General features: G+C 38.6%; 1 protein-coding gene across 6 annotated transcripts in view; it reads right to left on the bottom strand.

The window, feature by feature from the left end:
- mast4 (microtubule associated serine/threonine kinase family member 4) overlaps positions 1–14,316 on the bottom strand; it is a 97,818-nt gene that overhangs the window by 30,325 nt on the left and 53,177 nt on the right. For 3 of the 6 annotated variants that reach the window (XM_035667661.1, XM_035667662.1, XM_035667665.1), the window contains 2 exons: positions 13,777–13,857; positions 1,584–1,672 (listed from right to left, as the gene is read on the bottom strand). In XM_035667661.1, the coding sequence (XP_035523554.1) occupies positions 1,584–1,672; positions 13,777–13,857 (170 nt within the window). Of the gene's footprint in view, positions 1–1,583; positions 1,673–8,366; positions 8,830–13,776; positions 13,858–14,316 lie in introns of those variants that run through there. The other 3 variants (XM_035667663.1, XM_035667666.1, XM_035667664.1) reach the window with 2 other exon arrangements.

Raw genomic sequence — 14,316 nt, 5'->3', positions numbered from 1 at the left:
TTGTTGCAGCTCTACTATTCACCATAAATTTAAGGACGATTTTATAACATACTTGATATGTTATTTATAAATGCACCCAATGCCAGGTGAGCATGAATAAATGAGTAAAAGCAACAAGAAACAGCAGAAAATAATGTTTTATAGACTAATAACAGCACTTTATGGTTTAAAGAGGATCACTTGCACATAAAGAGAGAAGTATCTACACAATTTTATGTCCTCCAATAAACATACAGGGCTCCCTCTCTACCTACATCAGTAATGACTACATACTGCATTACTGCTGATTATAGAAGCTTTGGGCCACTGAACACACACATTATACTGTCTGAAAGGCACCAATTAGCTGTTCCACATTCATAATGTAAAAACAAACCTATGGTCCAGCATTAATCAGACATAATTACATCCCTCACTAAAGGAGGGACCAAACAGTTAATTAAGCAGAATCTACGATGCCACCACCTCCTGTGATGATGAAGACAGCCCTTTTCCATACTGGGGAACAATGATAGAGCGTACTGAATCTTGTTAGTGACGAATGTCACCTATTTAATTGCACAGGAATCTTAATCACAGCCAATTGCAGATGATAACCTCTTCCTTTGGGAGTTAAGACTGCACCTAACTACTGATAGTCCATAACATTGTCTGAGAGGAACAACATGACGTATGCTTCAAGCTAATGTTTCCAAAATGATTCATAATCTGCTTTAAATCACCTACAGAGCTGTGACCAGAATTCAGAAGGAAAACACCACATTTATGTAGAAATTACTGTACGTCAGCAGTTATATGACTGCTGTAAAGGGAACTGAAAGGATGTTTTTCTTACCTTTGGTACCAATATTACGACTGAGCCACTGTCTTAGGTCATCCAAGAGCCGAATACATTCATTAGCAAGAACACTGTGGCTTTCTGAGTCCATCTTAAACACTGTATTAAAATGCAGACCAAACACCGAGTTACGGCTTTTGCTGACCAATGCCAGGAAATAAAACGCCCTGTGGTAAATGAGGCCTCCCCTCCCTCTGCTCCTGTGCATTTCCTCTCCGCAGGCCACCACTTCCTCACCCAGCACAATCACTGCCCTTCAACACTGTACAGTTCAACTCTCACCCAAACACTACAGAGCTGACCTGACAGAGATTACTACAGTAAGGATAATAAAAGTTTTATGACTACTTTTTAGTGCTTTACTTTCTCTCATTGCTCTTGGTGCCAGACAAGCCTCTGCATCTTACTGGATGTTGTTAAGGTCAGTCAACAATATTCAATGTGTACATTAACTGTACTTTGATCATTTCTATATCGTATGAGGATGACAGATACGTCCTGACATTTGGTTTAAAGCCATGGAGAGGAAAACAGAGGAGTATTATACATCTACTTGAGCATTTTCCTGAGTTGTTTTCCAAACTACTTCTTTTTTTTTGCATTACACAATGGACTGCATTCCTGTAAGAGAACACTGTGACTTAATGGCTCCACCTTTGTGCACCAATGGGTATATTTCTAACACAGGGGTGAGGAAACACTGTGTGCATTCACATTGATGTACATGTTATGAATATACTCTTACCTGTGAGAGATGAGAGAGGGGAGTGAGGTCGGGGTAAACCTGAAGACTGACCACTTCCTATCAGGCTTTTTCTGTTGCTCGTTCTACAGCTGTGAAACCACAGAGTCAAATATTAGTGAGGACACAGCACAGATAAATCACACATTTCCTTATTGACAACAGATAAAATCTCAACACGTGTGCCAATATAATTATGTGATCTTTTAAATATGTTACAATTAGTTAATTGTATTTTGAGTTGTACTTTGTCAGTTTTGTCTTTCTTGTCTTTTCTTTTGTTTAATCTTTTCTTTTCAAGTGTTGTAAAAGGAAGAAAAGAAACTCAATAGGCTCAAACGTTATTTACTGCAGACACCTACATAAACCTTTTCTGTAAGTGAACTAATGGGAACCAGCTATGTGTCGAATATCTGTTGAAGCAAAAAAGGCCGTGATAATTAGAATTTTATAAGCAACTTTAACCACAACTGAACACTTAATGCTGAAACTTAAATACCACTGTTGTCTATTATTATAGCACTGAAATATTTTACTTTCTCCTCAATGTGAATTTATGTGGTTTGAATGCACCCTAAAAGAAAAGTTGATAAATTTAAAAACTTACTACGAGGAGCTTTTAACTGGTTATGAAACACTCTCAATTTAGTACTGATGCCTCTATATGACCTACATAAACAAGAAAATTGTGCATTTCTATGTAGTTATTCCGTAAGTGTGACACTGGGTAGGATTTCCATGAATCAGACGAAACAAGGTGATGGAAACACTATCGCTTTTGTCTTCAGAATTAACATAAAATTCAAGTTCCTTGTAGGGGCTTTAATATAGTTTTTAACCATTCCAGAGCCCCCTCACCTCTTTACACATATAACTGAAGTTTTTACACGTATTTCTGACCGAACACTCTCTATTACATTGCCAAAACATGGTCTCAACAATAATAATAGTCATAATATACTTGAGGGTATGTTTACAGTTCAGTACTGTAAGTAGTTCAGTGGAGACAGTAAATATTGGTGCATACAGCACCATACAAACAAGAGACAGGAGATCTTGGTTCAGTAAGCAAAAAGCAGGTCCTGTGGACAGCAATGAGAATGCTTTTAGGTCTGTTGATCATGTTAATACAGGACTGTGACTCATTAGGAGCCACTGTGATCAACAACATGTGACTCAGAAAAGTAGCCCAGTTTTTAACCTTGAGGGGGAAAAAAAAAAAAGAACTACTTTTAATGTAAAAGCTGCTTCAGTGTTCAATGTACCGATTAGCCTTGGATTTATACTTTTAAATTAGAGGCTGTCAGTGGAAACACATAATGCCTGAAGAACATGAATTCACTTCAAGGTCAGAGACTCAATGACATCCTGTTACATAACCTCCTCAGAGGACTGAACCATTTCCAACAGAATTTTAAAGATGTTATTCAATAATAATTTAACTGAAAACAGGGTCTCTCTCTCTCTCTCTCTCAAAAGATTTTAAAATGGCCAACTGTGGAGGCTAAATTAAAATTAAGAAATATATCCCACATCTCTTGTGAAAAACTAGTATATAATGTTTTTTGTCATAGCTATAATACATGTCAAGTTATTGATGAGAACTGTTCTTTATACAGCATCTTCTGCCACCAACATCAGGCAGATAAAAAGCAGATTTTCGATCAAAGAGTCACTGATGAATCTCACAGAAATGTTACGTTAGCGTTTTTTTATTGTTATTTTAAAAATGCTGGCTTTTTTTTCTCATTGTAAGCTCATATTGTCTGTGTTCTCATATGTATTCATCTCATGTCATTTCACTTGCATGTTTTCTGATCTTTACATTTAGTTTAGCCTTTTCTGGTTGAATTGATACTGTGACCTCAGATGTAAGAGCCAGGGGTAAGAGGAGCAACAATTAATAATTAACCCAGGGTTAAAGAAAGACTTTTTGCTTGTCTTTTATTATGAATGTTTTTTGTGTGGATCCCAGGAAGACAACCACTTTGTCTATGCCAATGGGGATCCAAATAAAGAATAAAGAAGCTAGAAAAGGCAAAAGATCTTTTATTAAGAGCAAAAACAGTGCTGCGTGACTACGGGGTAGAGTCCTATACAGTACATAGTGATTGAGATACAGAACAACTATTCATTTAGGAGAGAAAAAGTGAAAGAGGGAGAGAGAAAGACAGGTGGAGCTTGCCTGTCTGTGTGCTGCAGCATTGATCGCACCGAACGATCAAATGCACATGAGCTTCTGCAATCATGCAGAAATATGCGAGCATGCGGCCTTCATCTCTTTGTCAACACTGCTGAAGAGCAGCTCATACAGGTACCACTGCAGAATCCTCACAGCTTCAATGTCACATCAGCAATAGTTACGAGCTCGGCAACTTTTTTCCTTCGCGCCAACTTTTTTTACAAGTTGACACGCAAAAACCTTTCGACACTAAATGCTATGCTCCAAAACACTTTGAATACTAAAAGTTCTGATAGTTTGCTAGACATTTGCTGCACCAATCAGGTGTTATCTTGTTTGTTTTCCACATCCTAAAATATGTTGCATTTAAAGGCTTTCCATGTGAAATTCATCTGGTAAAGAAAGTTGCAAGTAATGCATTTTGTGGCCTGTAGATTCACTACTTTTAACACATTGGAGTGTACCCACCTCAGTAACTTGGACGCATTCATGTTAGCTCACTTTTAAAGCAACCCTCTCTTTATTATTTGCTCAGTGAATTTTAGCTGCACCATGTCCAGTGCTACTGTAATATTCCTTGCCAAGATTTTTAAGTTATATATTGTGTGTATATTTCACCAACCAAATACACAAACCAGACTTGGCTAGAGGCTAGACATTATTTAATATTACCCACCAGCTGGCTTTGGAGCACAGAAGACAATGCTGTTTACTAATTCTCACTAACAATAGTATATTTTGGGGTGTTAGGGAGGATTAGTGCAAAAGCGTGATATACAAGGGGTCTATGGATGACCTATGCTTATGTTGGTGTCGATTACCTACAGGTAATGTCCCACAGATTTTGATGCATCGACTTAGCAATGACACTAGAAATATCAATGGACAGAGGAAGAAGCCAAGCTACAGTGTAATGGCTGAGCAATCAGCCACATGCTAACGTCTAATGAGGAGATAAATAGATGAAAAAGTGTGCAGAAGCTAAATATTAACCATGATTATAAATAAGAGGATGTTTGATGATGCTTAAAGTTGCAAAGAAAATGTCTGTGTATTTGGATATTGAAGAAGGCAGTGATCTTCAAGCATCAAGGTGAGTAATTTATGAATATCAAGTTCGATGTGATGTAACCTGTGAAAGAGAAAGATGATTTGACCTGCAAGATATTAGTCTCCCAACTATGACAAATGTGCATTTACTTTGAATCAATAGTCATGTATTATCTAATGTAGCCCACTGAAGCAAAAACCTCCAACAGTGAAAAACCTTTTGAGCAAATTAGTTGATTTCTCTCAGTTTGAGCGAAGAGCCTTTGAATCAAACCTTCATTAATCATGTTGCCTTAATCTGAATGAATCTGGAGTTTACATTTACAGAAACAAACTCAATTAAAATATATAGCAAGGCAAACTTAATGCAAAATCAATATTATGTTATCATCATCATCGTGGCTTTCCAATTAACTGAGAATGTTTTTCTAAATTGTATTATCTTTATTAGTTTTGGCACAGAAACATTTCAGTAGTTACTAAGAAAATTCTCTCACTCTGCCCTCAGCTGCCTCAGGGTCTCTATGCAGGTTGCTGTCCAGTATCTTCCTCTGTAAGACAACAACAAACTGTAGGCTCTAATATGATCTCTCTCTCTCTCATCTAAGATTTCTGGGACTGTCACACCCCCCTTAACCGCCTCTCATATTAATCATGGAGCACTCTGCTTTAACAAAACATGTTTTAGCGTCTAACCTTATGCAAACCATTGTCTCTCTATTTCTATGGCACGGACCTGATTCCATGTTGTTGAAGCTGTACTAATAATATTTTCCAGGTGTTCCTCTAATACCACTGACACTGCTAAACTTGTTATCTTTTTGTCTGCTGAGTAGGATTAGAAGCTCAACAGTGTTGTTTTTGAATTTTTGTGAATGAAAGTTGCCCCCAAACGGCGCAGAACAGGTTTTAGGGACATGGATTATGCTAATGGTAAAATCTCACTCATTAACAGGTGACATTCATCTGGCTAAATAAGTAATTTACCAGAAGTTTGTCTAGTTAGGACTGGTAAATCCAACTCTACTACAAGCAGCTTGTACTTCTCTGCAGTCATGTTACTGCCCCCTTGTCGCGCCAATATCTAAATTGATCTCCCTAAATCGGAGGGGAAACCCTATTTTGACTAAAATCCCATTCATCCTTCCTCCGTTACTCAAGTGGTTTCTAGGGCTAACCCCTGCAATCAAAAGTGTGGACACATGCCATGAATCATTTATCGTGAACGGGAGGGAGTGAATAATATCTGGTACACAGGTGCTCAGTCAAAGAGGATCAGATTTAACGAGATCTATTTATACCCTCTCACTTTGGATTAAGCCAAGAGAATGCCACACTGCTGCCCAATCAACCCTCTTGTTGCTTCACCCCCTCACGACCCCTCCCACTGTTTGTACCATTAGAACCTATTCGAGGGTTGAGTGCCACTCATGGAGACATTATAATGACTGCTTCTGAATTACTTTCCAAAAAAAAAAAGGTTATGATGACACTCAGGCCATCTTCATCACGTTTGATGCTAAGCCGAGCTTTGGTAGAGGCACCTCTGTGGCCAGAAAGGCTGAGTGAGGGAAAAAATAAAATAGTGAAGCTTTAAAGGAGGGATAAAGAAGCCCTGGGAGAAGATGATAGGGAGAAAGTAGGCCAGTGTTGTATGCTGTATTGCAGATGTGTGAGATTTCCTGGAACTGATCCATATGAGATTTACCAGACTCGGTTATATGCAAAATTCTCAACCACATCAAACCCTTGTTGTATTACACATAAAATCTCCACAAGCGCAGCTAAAGATCTCTTTTTCAATGGCTAAAAATACTCTGCAAAAAGGTGTTTATCAAAGTTAGAAATACTAACTACTATTACTATTACTTACTTATACACATATCAAGGTCAAAATATTTAACAGTGCTAATTTTACTTTTACCATTTATTTCATATTCTAAATTGACCTACATTATGCTTTACTATTACAAAGTAATCTGAATCTGTCAAAAACAATTTCTTAGATTTCAGCTTGCTTGCTTATTTTAGGAACCGGAAGAGGCAAAAATAGACAAAAGCCTTTGATTTACACTCCAGATAAATCTGAAATCTCTGATCCTGACCCACGTCAACAAAAAGTCATGATTAATATTTTTTACTGCCGGGAGTTTTGCTCTCTTGTCAGAGCTGTCAGGTGAGCTGACAAAGCGCAATGCCACATAAATTGCGGCTCTTCGCTGACAAACCCAAACTCAAAGTCAGACATATGACACACACTGCTCTATTAATAGTATTTAAAAACTTGCCACTTGGGTAAAGGCAACGCAGCTTCTTTTTCTATTACACACAGAATTACAGAGACTCTCAGAATCTCTTGTCAAAAGTTGGCAGGAGATTATATTTTTACATCTTGCAGTTCCTAAAATGTTCACAAATTAGTTTACGACATCTATTTAGACTTCTTGCAAACAGATGTGTCAGCATCCTTATTGCTGAATGTTCAGTGTCATGTTAAGGGTAACAGTGCCATAATCATGAGCTTATATCAAAATATTTGGATAATTAGTAAAAGCAGGACTGTGAAAAAGAAGATTTCATTTCAGTTTAAGGAATCAATGGTCATTCATTACGTTGCTTTCCATCTGTTTTCAATAATTGCATTAAATCAAAGCTTTTATCAGACCAACTTTTCAGTCAATCATCAATCAACACACAGCATAAAGACATGGCTGTGATTTCTGAAGTTTGTTTCAAGTTTCGATATTCGATATCCGATATCTAAATCTCACAGTGGTTTTTCAAATAAAAAAAGAAATTCATTCACTGATGCAAAATGTCCAAAAACAGCAAGTATTTCATGTTAAGCTGTTTTGCAATATAAAATGGGTCAGGACAGGGATTAAAAATAAATATCTGTTATATGGGCTTCACCAAACCATATACAAATACCAGGATTAGCTATAAACCAGTGTCTACACACTCCGAATCACATAAACCAATGACACGATTTTAATTTGCTGATGTTAGAAGTGTTTAAATTAAAAAGTCAAATGAAATATATAGTATGGTATGAAACATCAAAGCAGTACTTCGTCAAAAAGAACAATTTCCTGGAGGTGGACAGCAATGAGACAACAATCAGTCACAAATAATAATAAAAAACAAAAACAATCAGTATTTCCATTTTCCAACTGTTAATTAACAGGGATCGGAGTTAAGAAAGGAACATAAGACTGCCTCAACAACAAACATTCAATTAGCATTTGACTCACAAAGCAAATAATACACAATAGGCAAGAAGGGAACACCCAGCTTTGTATTCAGGTCGGCCTCATAAAACAGCTCGGCTGACCTACTGTAAATACAAAGAATCTCTTCTTCCAATCGGTCAACAAACTATACATGTACACATATGATGTATATCAGTTACCCTTTTGGTAGGAAAACAATCTTTTAGCTCAGGACAGACTCATTTAGGAATTCGACTGCAATCTGTAGCCTGTCTGTAAAGCGGCATATCATACTGCAGAAAAGAAAATACTGCAATACTTGACACTGTCTTAAAAGGTTACCTTTTGGACCGGCGCAAGCGGGCTCCACTGAAGAAATGTGGCATGTTAAAGTTGGACAGTACTGTCCACAGACTAGAGTCTGACATTGTGTCCAAGTCATGCCAGAGATGGAGATGTAAAGGTGGCTTTTGAAGCCCTGGTGATGAGAAGCGACGGCTTTCAGGGTTCAAGAGGATGCGACCCCCAGAGCAGTCCTGACAAGTACTCCTACAACAGCTCTCCTTAGGTCCAAACTTCCTCTGCGCAGGCACATCTGCAGCCAGCTGCGGCATAAACACACTGGCAGAGAGGACACGTTGTCCTCCTCTGTCCTCAAATAAAAAAGTAATCCAGGGAGGATCCTGAGAGGCACACAGTGTGTGTGATCCAGGTCAGGTGTTGACAGCCTCCACTGTTGCAGGGATACGACACCTAATACCAGCTGACTTTTTGTTTTAGCGTCTCACTGTGACTTCGTACTGTATCCCAAACACTCACCCTGCTCCCTTCGCTCAACATGCTTCATATCATGTAACAGGCATCTACCACTTCACATCCTGTGAAGGGGGGGTTGTGAGACAGGGGGGTGCTGCATCAGTCGCAGATGCTGCTGTGCACTCGCAGCTCTCACAAAACTGGCACCCCTCCAAAAGTTTGGTGGGTCAGTGTATTAAGCAGGACATATTTGAAATGGAAATTCTGTGTTATTGCATGGATTTCTTCTGCTACTGCACAGACTCTTCCCTCAGCTGTTTCCTGCATAAACAGACCTACCCCATTCATTTGTTGAGAGCCTCACCTTAACTTCGTCACCTTTGATCTTTGCAGATAAGCAGTCAAACACAATGACTACTGAAAAACATGCAGATCCAACGTTTACAATATCCAAATATTGATTAACAAATTATTTTTATTTATTTTTTTACTTTAATTGCAATACAACAGACCTTTTAGTGAAAGGAAAACTAAGTTGGAAGAGCTGTGAACACACACATGCACATAAAAACTGGTGTTTTGTCAGTTCAGTGACTTTCGAGTCCTGCATGTATTTGTGAGGGTTTAGGGTTAAGCTAATCTTAACAGCCTTCAGGGAGTGACATATGGAGACAAATTCTCTGAAGTAGCTGAACGAAACAATATACCGAATCATATGAACCGTTACGAGCCTCTCACAAAGAGTCCAACCATAGGACAAAGCTATTGATTACTTTAATCCAATGACTATTCTATACAGGAGAGAGCAAAGGTCAGACCTACAAACAGACACTTGGCTGTGCTGCAATAATAGAACTCAAGCTGCGATAAGAGCGCTTCTGTTAGTGCATGTGCAGTGTCTGAGGTTGCTGTAATCACATGATTGATGGAGTAAAGTACATGTTTCACTTTCACAATCCAGGTTCAAAACATTCATCAGGTTTTGGACTGTTTGTGCGACGAAACAACCTCTTTTGTGATGGAATGGACATTTTATGCACCAAAACCAGACTATTCACTCAATAATTGAGAAAATAATTGTCAAATTAATTGATAATAATCGTTAGTTGCAGCCCTGGTATTATGTCTCTGCTACACTGCCTTCTTAGCATGTCTAGAATAATAAATACTTAAACTGTCTCATTGTTTGGTGTTCATGTTCTTGTATATTAAGTTATAATGAACTACAATACAATGATTAGTTGATTAATCGTTAAGTTAAGAAACAATTAAATTCAACAACAACTACTTTCAAAAATAGTATTAGTTTTTCTTCAAAACCAAACATCTTTTAGAGCTTTAAGCCTCAGTAATTTCATGTCACTTCTAAGAACAATTACATAAGATGTCTGCATTACATCCTCAGAAGCATGTTTTCACGTATTTGCAGGGATAAAGTCAAACAGACGAAGTGACCCTCTAGCAGCACATCTGTAGTCAGATTGTGTTATCGTACTGGAAACACAGAACAGGAGAGCAAAAACAAGTGGTTCAAAGACTGGCTGAGAGCTTCTCTCAGGAAGTGCACAGTCAGACCTGAGGACCATCAGGATGCTGCAGATTAGTCCAATCACTTGCCAAGTGCATTGCCTGGAAGGGATTCAAAAGCTCAGGAGGACAGACAGAGAGCGACAAAGGAGGAATATGACTGGCACATCACCACAGGTTCTACTTACATGTGCCTCTTCTGTAATAAAGTGTTATCAGAAGCCATTTCTGTCAGTATAAAGTGTGTGTGTGTGCATTCCTTCGGAGTGGCTCAGCCTGTCTCCCTAAAGGCCAGCGTGACAGCCTTCACTCTAATTATGGCTCTGCTCTGTTTCTGCGCTCCACATAGGAAACGATGGTTCAGATGGTTCAAAGTCAAACTTGCATAGAGCAGCATGAATAGGGAGGTCACCAGGAACACTGACATCACAAGCAGAACATTTGGGTTACTGTCCTTTTACTGACTTATAGCTTGGGTCTGGTTGCTGGCTGGAAAATAAATGACATCTGTTTTGCTTCAGTAAGATATGAAGATACAATATGTAATTCATGTATGTAACATTTCTATGTGCAAAGATGTATTAGTAATCTCGAGAACTGTTAGTGCTTTCATGTAATCAGAAACCCCTTGCTATGACACATAGAGGACAAAAAGTCTTTGCAGCAAAATAATTAGCACCAGCACCAATCTGTTATCATTCATAAATACTTGGAAAGGTCAGCATATTTTGTGAAATCACTGTCTACCCTGATGAGTGATATGATATAAACAAAAATTATCACTTCTACTGGTGTTACATTTAGCAGGTTTTTTTTTTTTTCTTGCTTTATGGGCAGTTGACCAATAAAAAGGTACCCTGCGGTGCTTTCATGTAAACAAACAAAGATTCTGTTTATATTGACTGTTTCATATCCTGTGTATGGTTAAGGTCTGACAAACATGATGAATGCACAATCTTCCTCATAAAACATACGCAATAAACATGCTTAAATTGTGCATGTAAAAGTTTACATCCATTTAAACTAGCTTCTTCTTCCTTGAAATAGTTGCCAATTTCCAAGTTTCCTGGTTCATTGTTGCCAGGACATGCACGATGTAAACAAAGCCACTCATGATAACATTGCTCCATAGCAATCCCACACTAGTTCCTAAAAAATACAATTACCCAATCGAATGCAAGCAGCTACATGTTTAACAGTTCAGCTATACGGGGGGAATTTCTCATACTGAAGTTGCTGCATATCCCTCAAAGAAATTACAAATAAATAAACTATAGAACTAACGTTAGCCCTATTTGAAAACCACCATTCTGCTCATTTGAATAAAGACAGTCTGTCAACACGCAGAGGGTTCTGACAAGAAATCATAGGATCCAAAAAAAGTTGAACTTGGCTTAACCTTAAACAAAGATTTTGCGTTTCTCACGACCAAAGATAAGTGATCCTGTGTCAAAGTGTTATAAATGCTGTGCAGAGTCAATGGGCTGTTTTCGGTCTGAGTTGGTTACTCCCTTGATTTGGGGCTTCTACTATAGCTACATCTGAAAATTCCTAGAGTAGTGAGCCACCTATTTACTGAATTCACAAGAAAAAATAATACACATGTAATCTAAAAATAATGACCAGATGTACAAGCATTACACAAAAAAACTGAAAACAATAGAATGCAATCACTGCAAGTACTGACCACAGAGTTGAATCACAGCAGAAAGATAGACTCAGCAGTTTCATGTTTACTTGTGCACATCAAGGTTTGTATGAGCACCTGTTTTAACACCTGCTTTGGCAAAATCTATGTCCCTGGGATGTTAAAATACTGCAATGTCACACTAACTATGCCATCAACTTCTTTATCCAACATCAATCAGTCACTAATAACCTTTCCCTCATATGTAGATTAGGTTGGTGCAAGTGTGGCTGTCTAATGGCCCGGTAGATGCAGCTGGTCCTACACTGCAGTATATTAATGGTGTTGGATAATGTCCTCTAGAAATACAAGTTAGAGGTCACTGTATCAGTCTTTGAACATATGAACTGGACCTCATCTTGGGTCATGATACAAAGCACTGCAACACCAAACCCAGTGAATCGGTACATGATGGAATAAAAACTGAAATTATCAATAAAGAAATAAAACAAACGTTCTTGTATGGAGCTGACTCACTTAAATGCCTGCTCCTCTTGACTCTCTGTGAAAGCTGAGCAGAACAAGAGGAGACCAGAGGTGACATGGGTGGGTGTTTCGTGCTATTCATTGATACAGAAAATGCTTCAGTACAGAGTTTTGAATGAGCTGGAACAAAAATTCCAAGTTTCATTCCAGCTTTTGGCAAAATCTGCGTCATAAGCAGCCTGAATGGAGCCAGCAGAACCTGACAGAAACCATAGACAGACAGTCTATTTTTATCAGTAAAACATATAGACATTTCTTGCGCAGTGTATCTTTCCATTTCCATTCTGTTTTTTTCTTTAAGGCTTAAACAATTGAGTCCCACTTGTACTGTGTTTAAAATAAGCTGCTGTGGAAGGATAAGGTCCTTAAAACTTGAGATAACCATGAAGTTGGATACATAGCAGAACACAACATTTTAATATGAGGACAGTAAGCAGTCCACCTTAAACAGTGAAGATATCTACCTTTAAATATAACCATTGCCACTTCCTTTAATCTTACAGATTATATCAGAATCTGTCACACGATAGAGACGAAACAGACAAGACTTTTTGTCAGGTTCTTGGCCACCTTTTTATCCATTTGTCCAACCAACCAGTAATTACATAAAAGACACAGAGCAACAACAAGATGGCTTCAACCTGAGCGACCTATTTGAAAGTGAAACCTCAAATGAGGCTCGTCCATGATGAAAAGACAGACTCGGAGCTTCTCGAGGGGTGAAATGTAGAGTTCGAGGAGAGGACGCGTTATCTCAAACATCACTGATGCACATTAACCCGCAAGAAATAATCTCTTCAGTGACACAGAATAAAAGTCTTGATGTTCTTAATAAATCCGAAACTATTCTAGCACACAGACTTTTAAATACTAATCATAAACTAGTTGAGATATAAGCAATATAAGCTTGGATGGGAAACCATTACTGAGAAAACTAGCTTTTACTGTTTGGAATACTCTTCATTTCTAAATGAATCAATCCAGACGGGATTCAGACAGATTGAATCCATTCTTCACTTTGATGTATTGCAAATGCCTCAAATCCTACTTAGCACATGAAAGAGGAGCATAAACCTCAGAACAGAGAGGGGTAAGATGGGGGAAGGGGTGACACTATCAACATTATATAAGCACTGTGTCCTCCTCTTGCAATGTCATTTCAATAGCAGATGATTTTAGGAGGGCAGACTGTGTACCCACTCCCAGCCGTGTGATGCATGAATACAAGACTGACTCAAACATGTCTTAACAGGCTTTTCAAAACAAAATAGTCATGGATGAAGTGCTCTCGCTTACCTCCAAAAATGAAAAGCGTGCAGCGGGCTGCACGGACTGCAGGGACTAGTGGGAGTAGGGCTCAAGCTTCGGGGAGTGAGGCTGTAAGTTAAATGGACTGTAGTGAATAGTTGTCTTCTATCACACACATGACAGAACCCCCCCCCCCCCAAACCCCCTCCCGACAGCTCTGACACGTGCCCAGATGCAGACAGCTGCATCATGAGAGTAATGACCCCTGTCAGGATGAACCAAAATTGTGTTAAATAGCAGGTTCCCAGGAATTTGTCTGGTTCTGTATTGAGGACATTGTTTCAATCAGATCAAGCAAGAAGCAAGCTTCAGCCACAGATCAATAAGGGACAGTTACCAGATAACCTAATTTCACAGTCTTTACTGATTCTTGTGATATTGGTTAGAAATAAAGTCTCCTGTTATTCAAATAGTGCAGAAAGGACTTTCACTTTAACTATGTGATGTCATGGAATGAGCTCCATTTAAACTGAGCAGTGGCATGCAGAGCATTAGGTACAGGTAGGTGAGTAACTTTCACTGCAGTGG

Source organism: Morone saxatilis, unplaced genomic scaffold (assembly GCF_004916995.1).
Source record: "Morone saxatilis isolate NCDOM2014 unplaced genomic scaffold, NCSU_SB_2.0 Contig21, whole genome shotgun sequence".
Lineage (NCBI taxonomy): Eukaryota > Metazoa > Chordata > Actinopteri > Moronidae > Morone > Morone saxatilis.
Note: the sequence above shows the minus strand (reverse complement) of the source record. Positions and strands in the feature narration are given on the sequence as shown.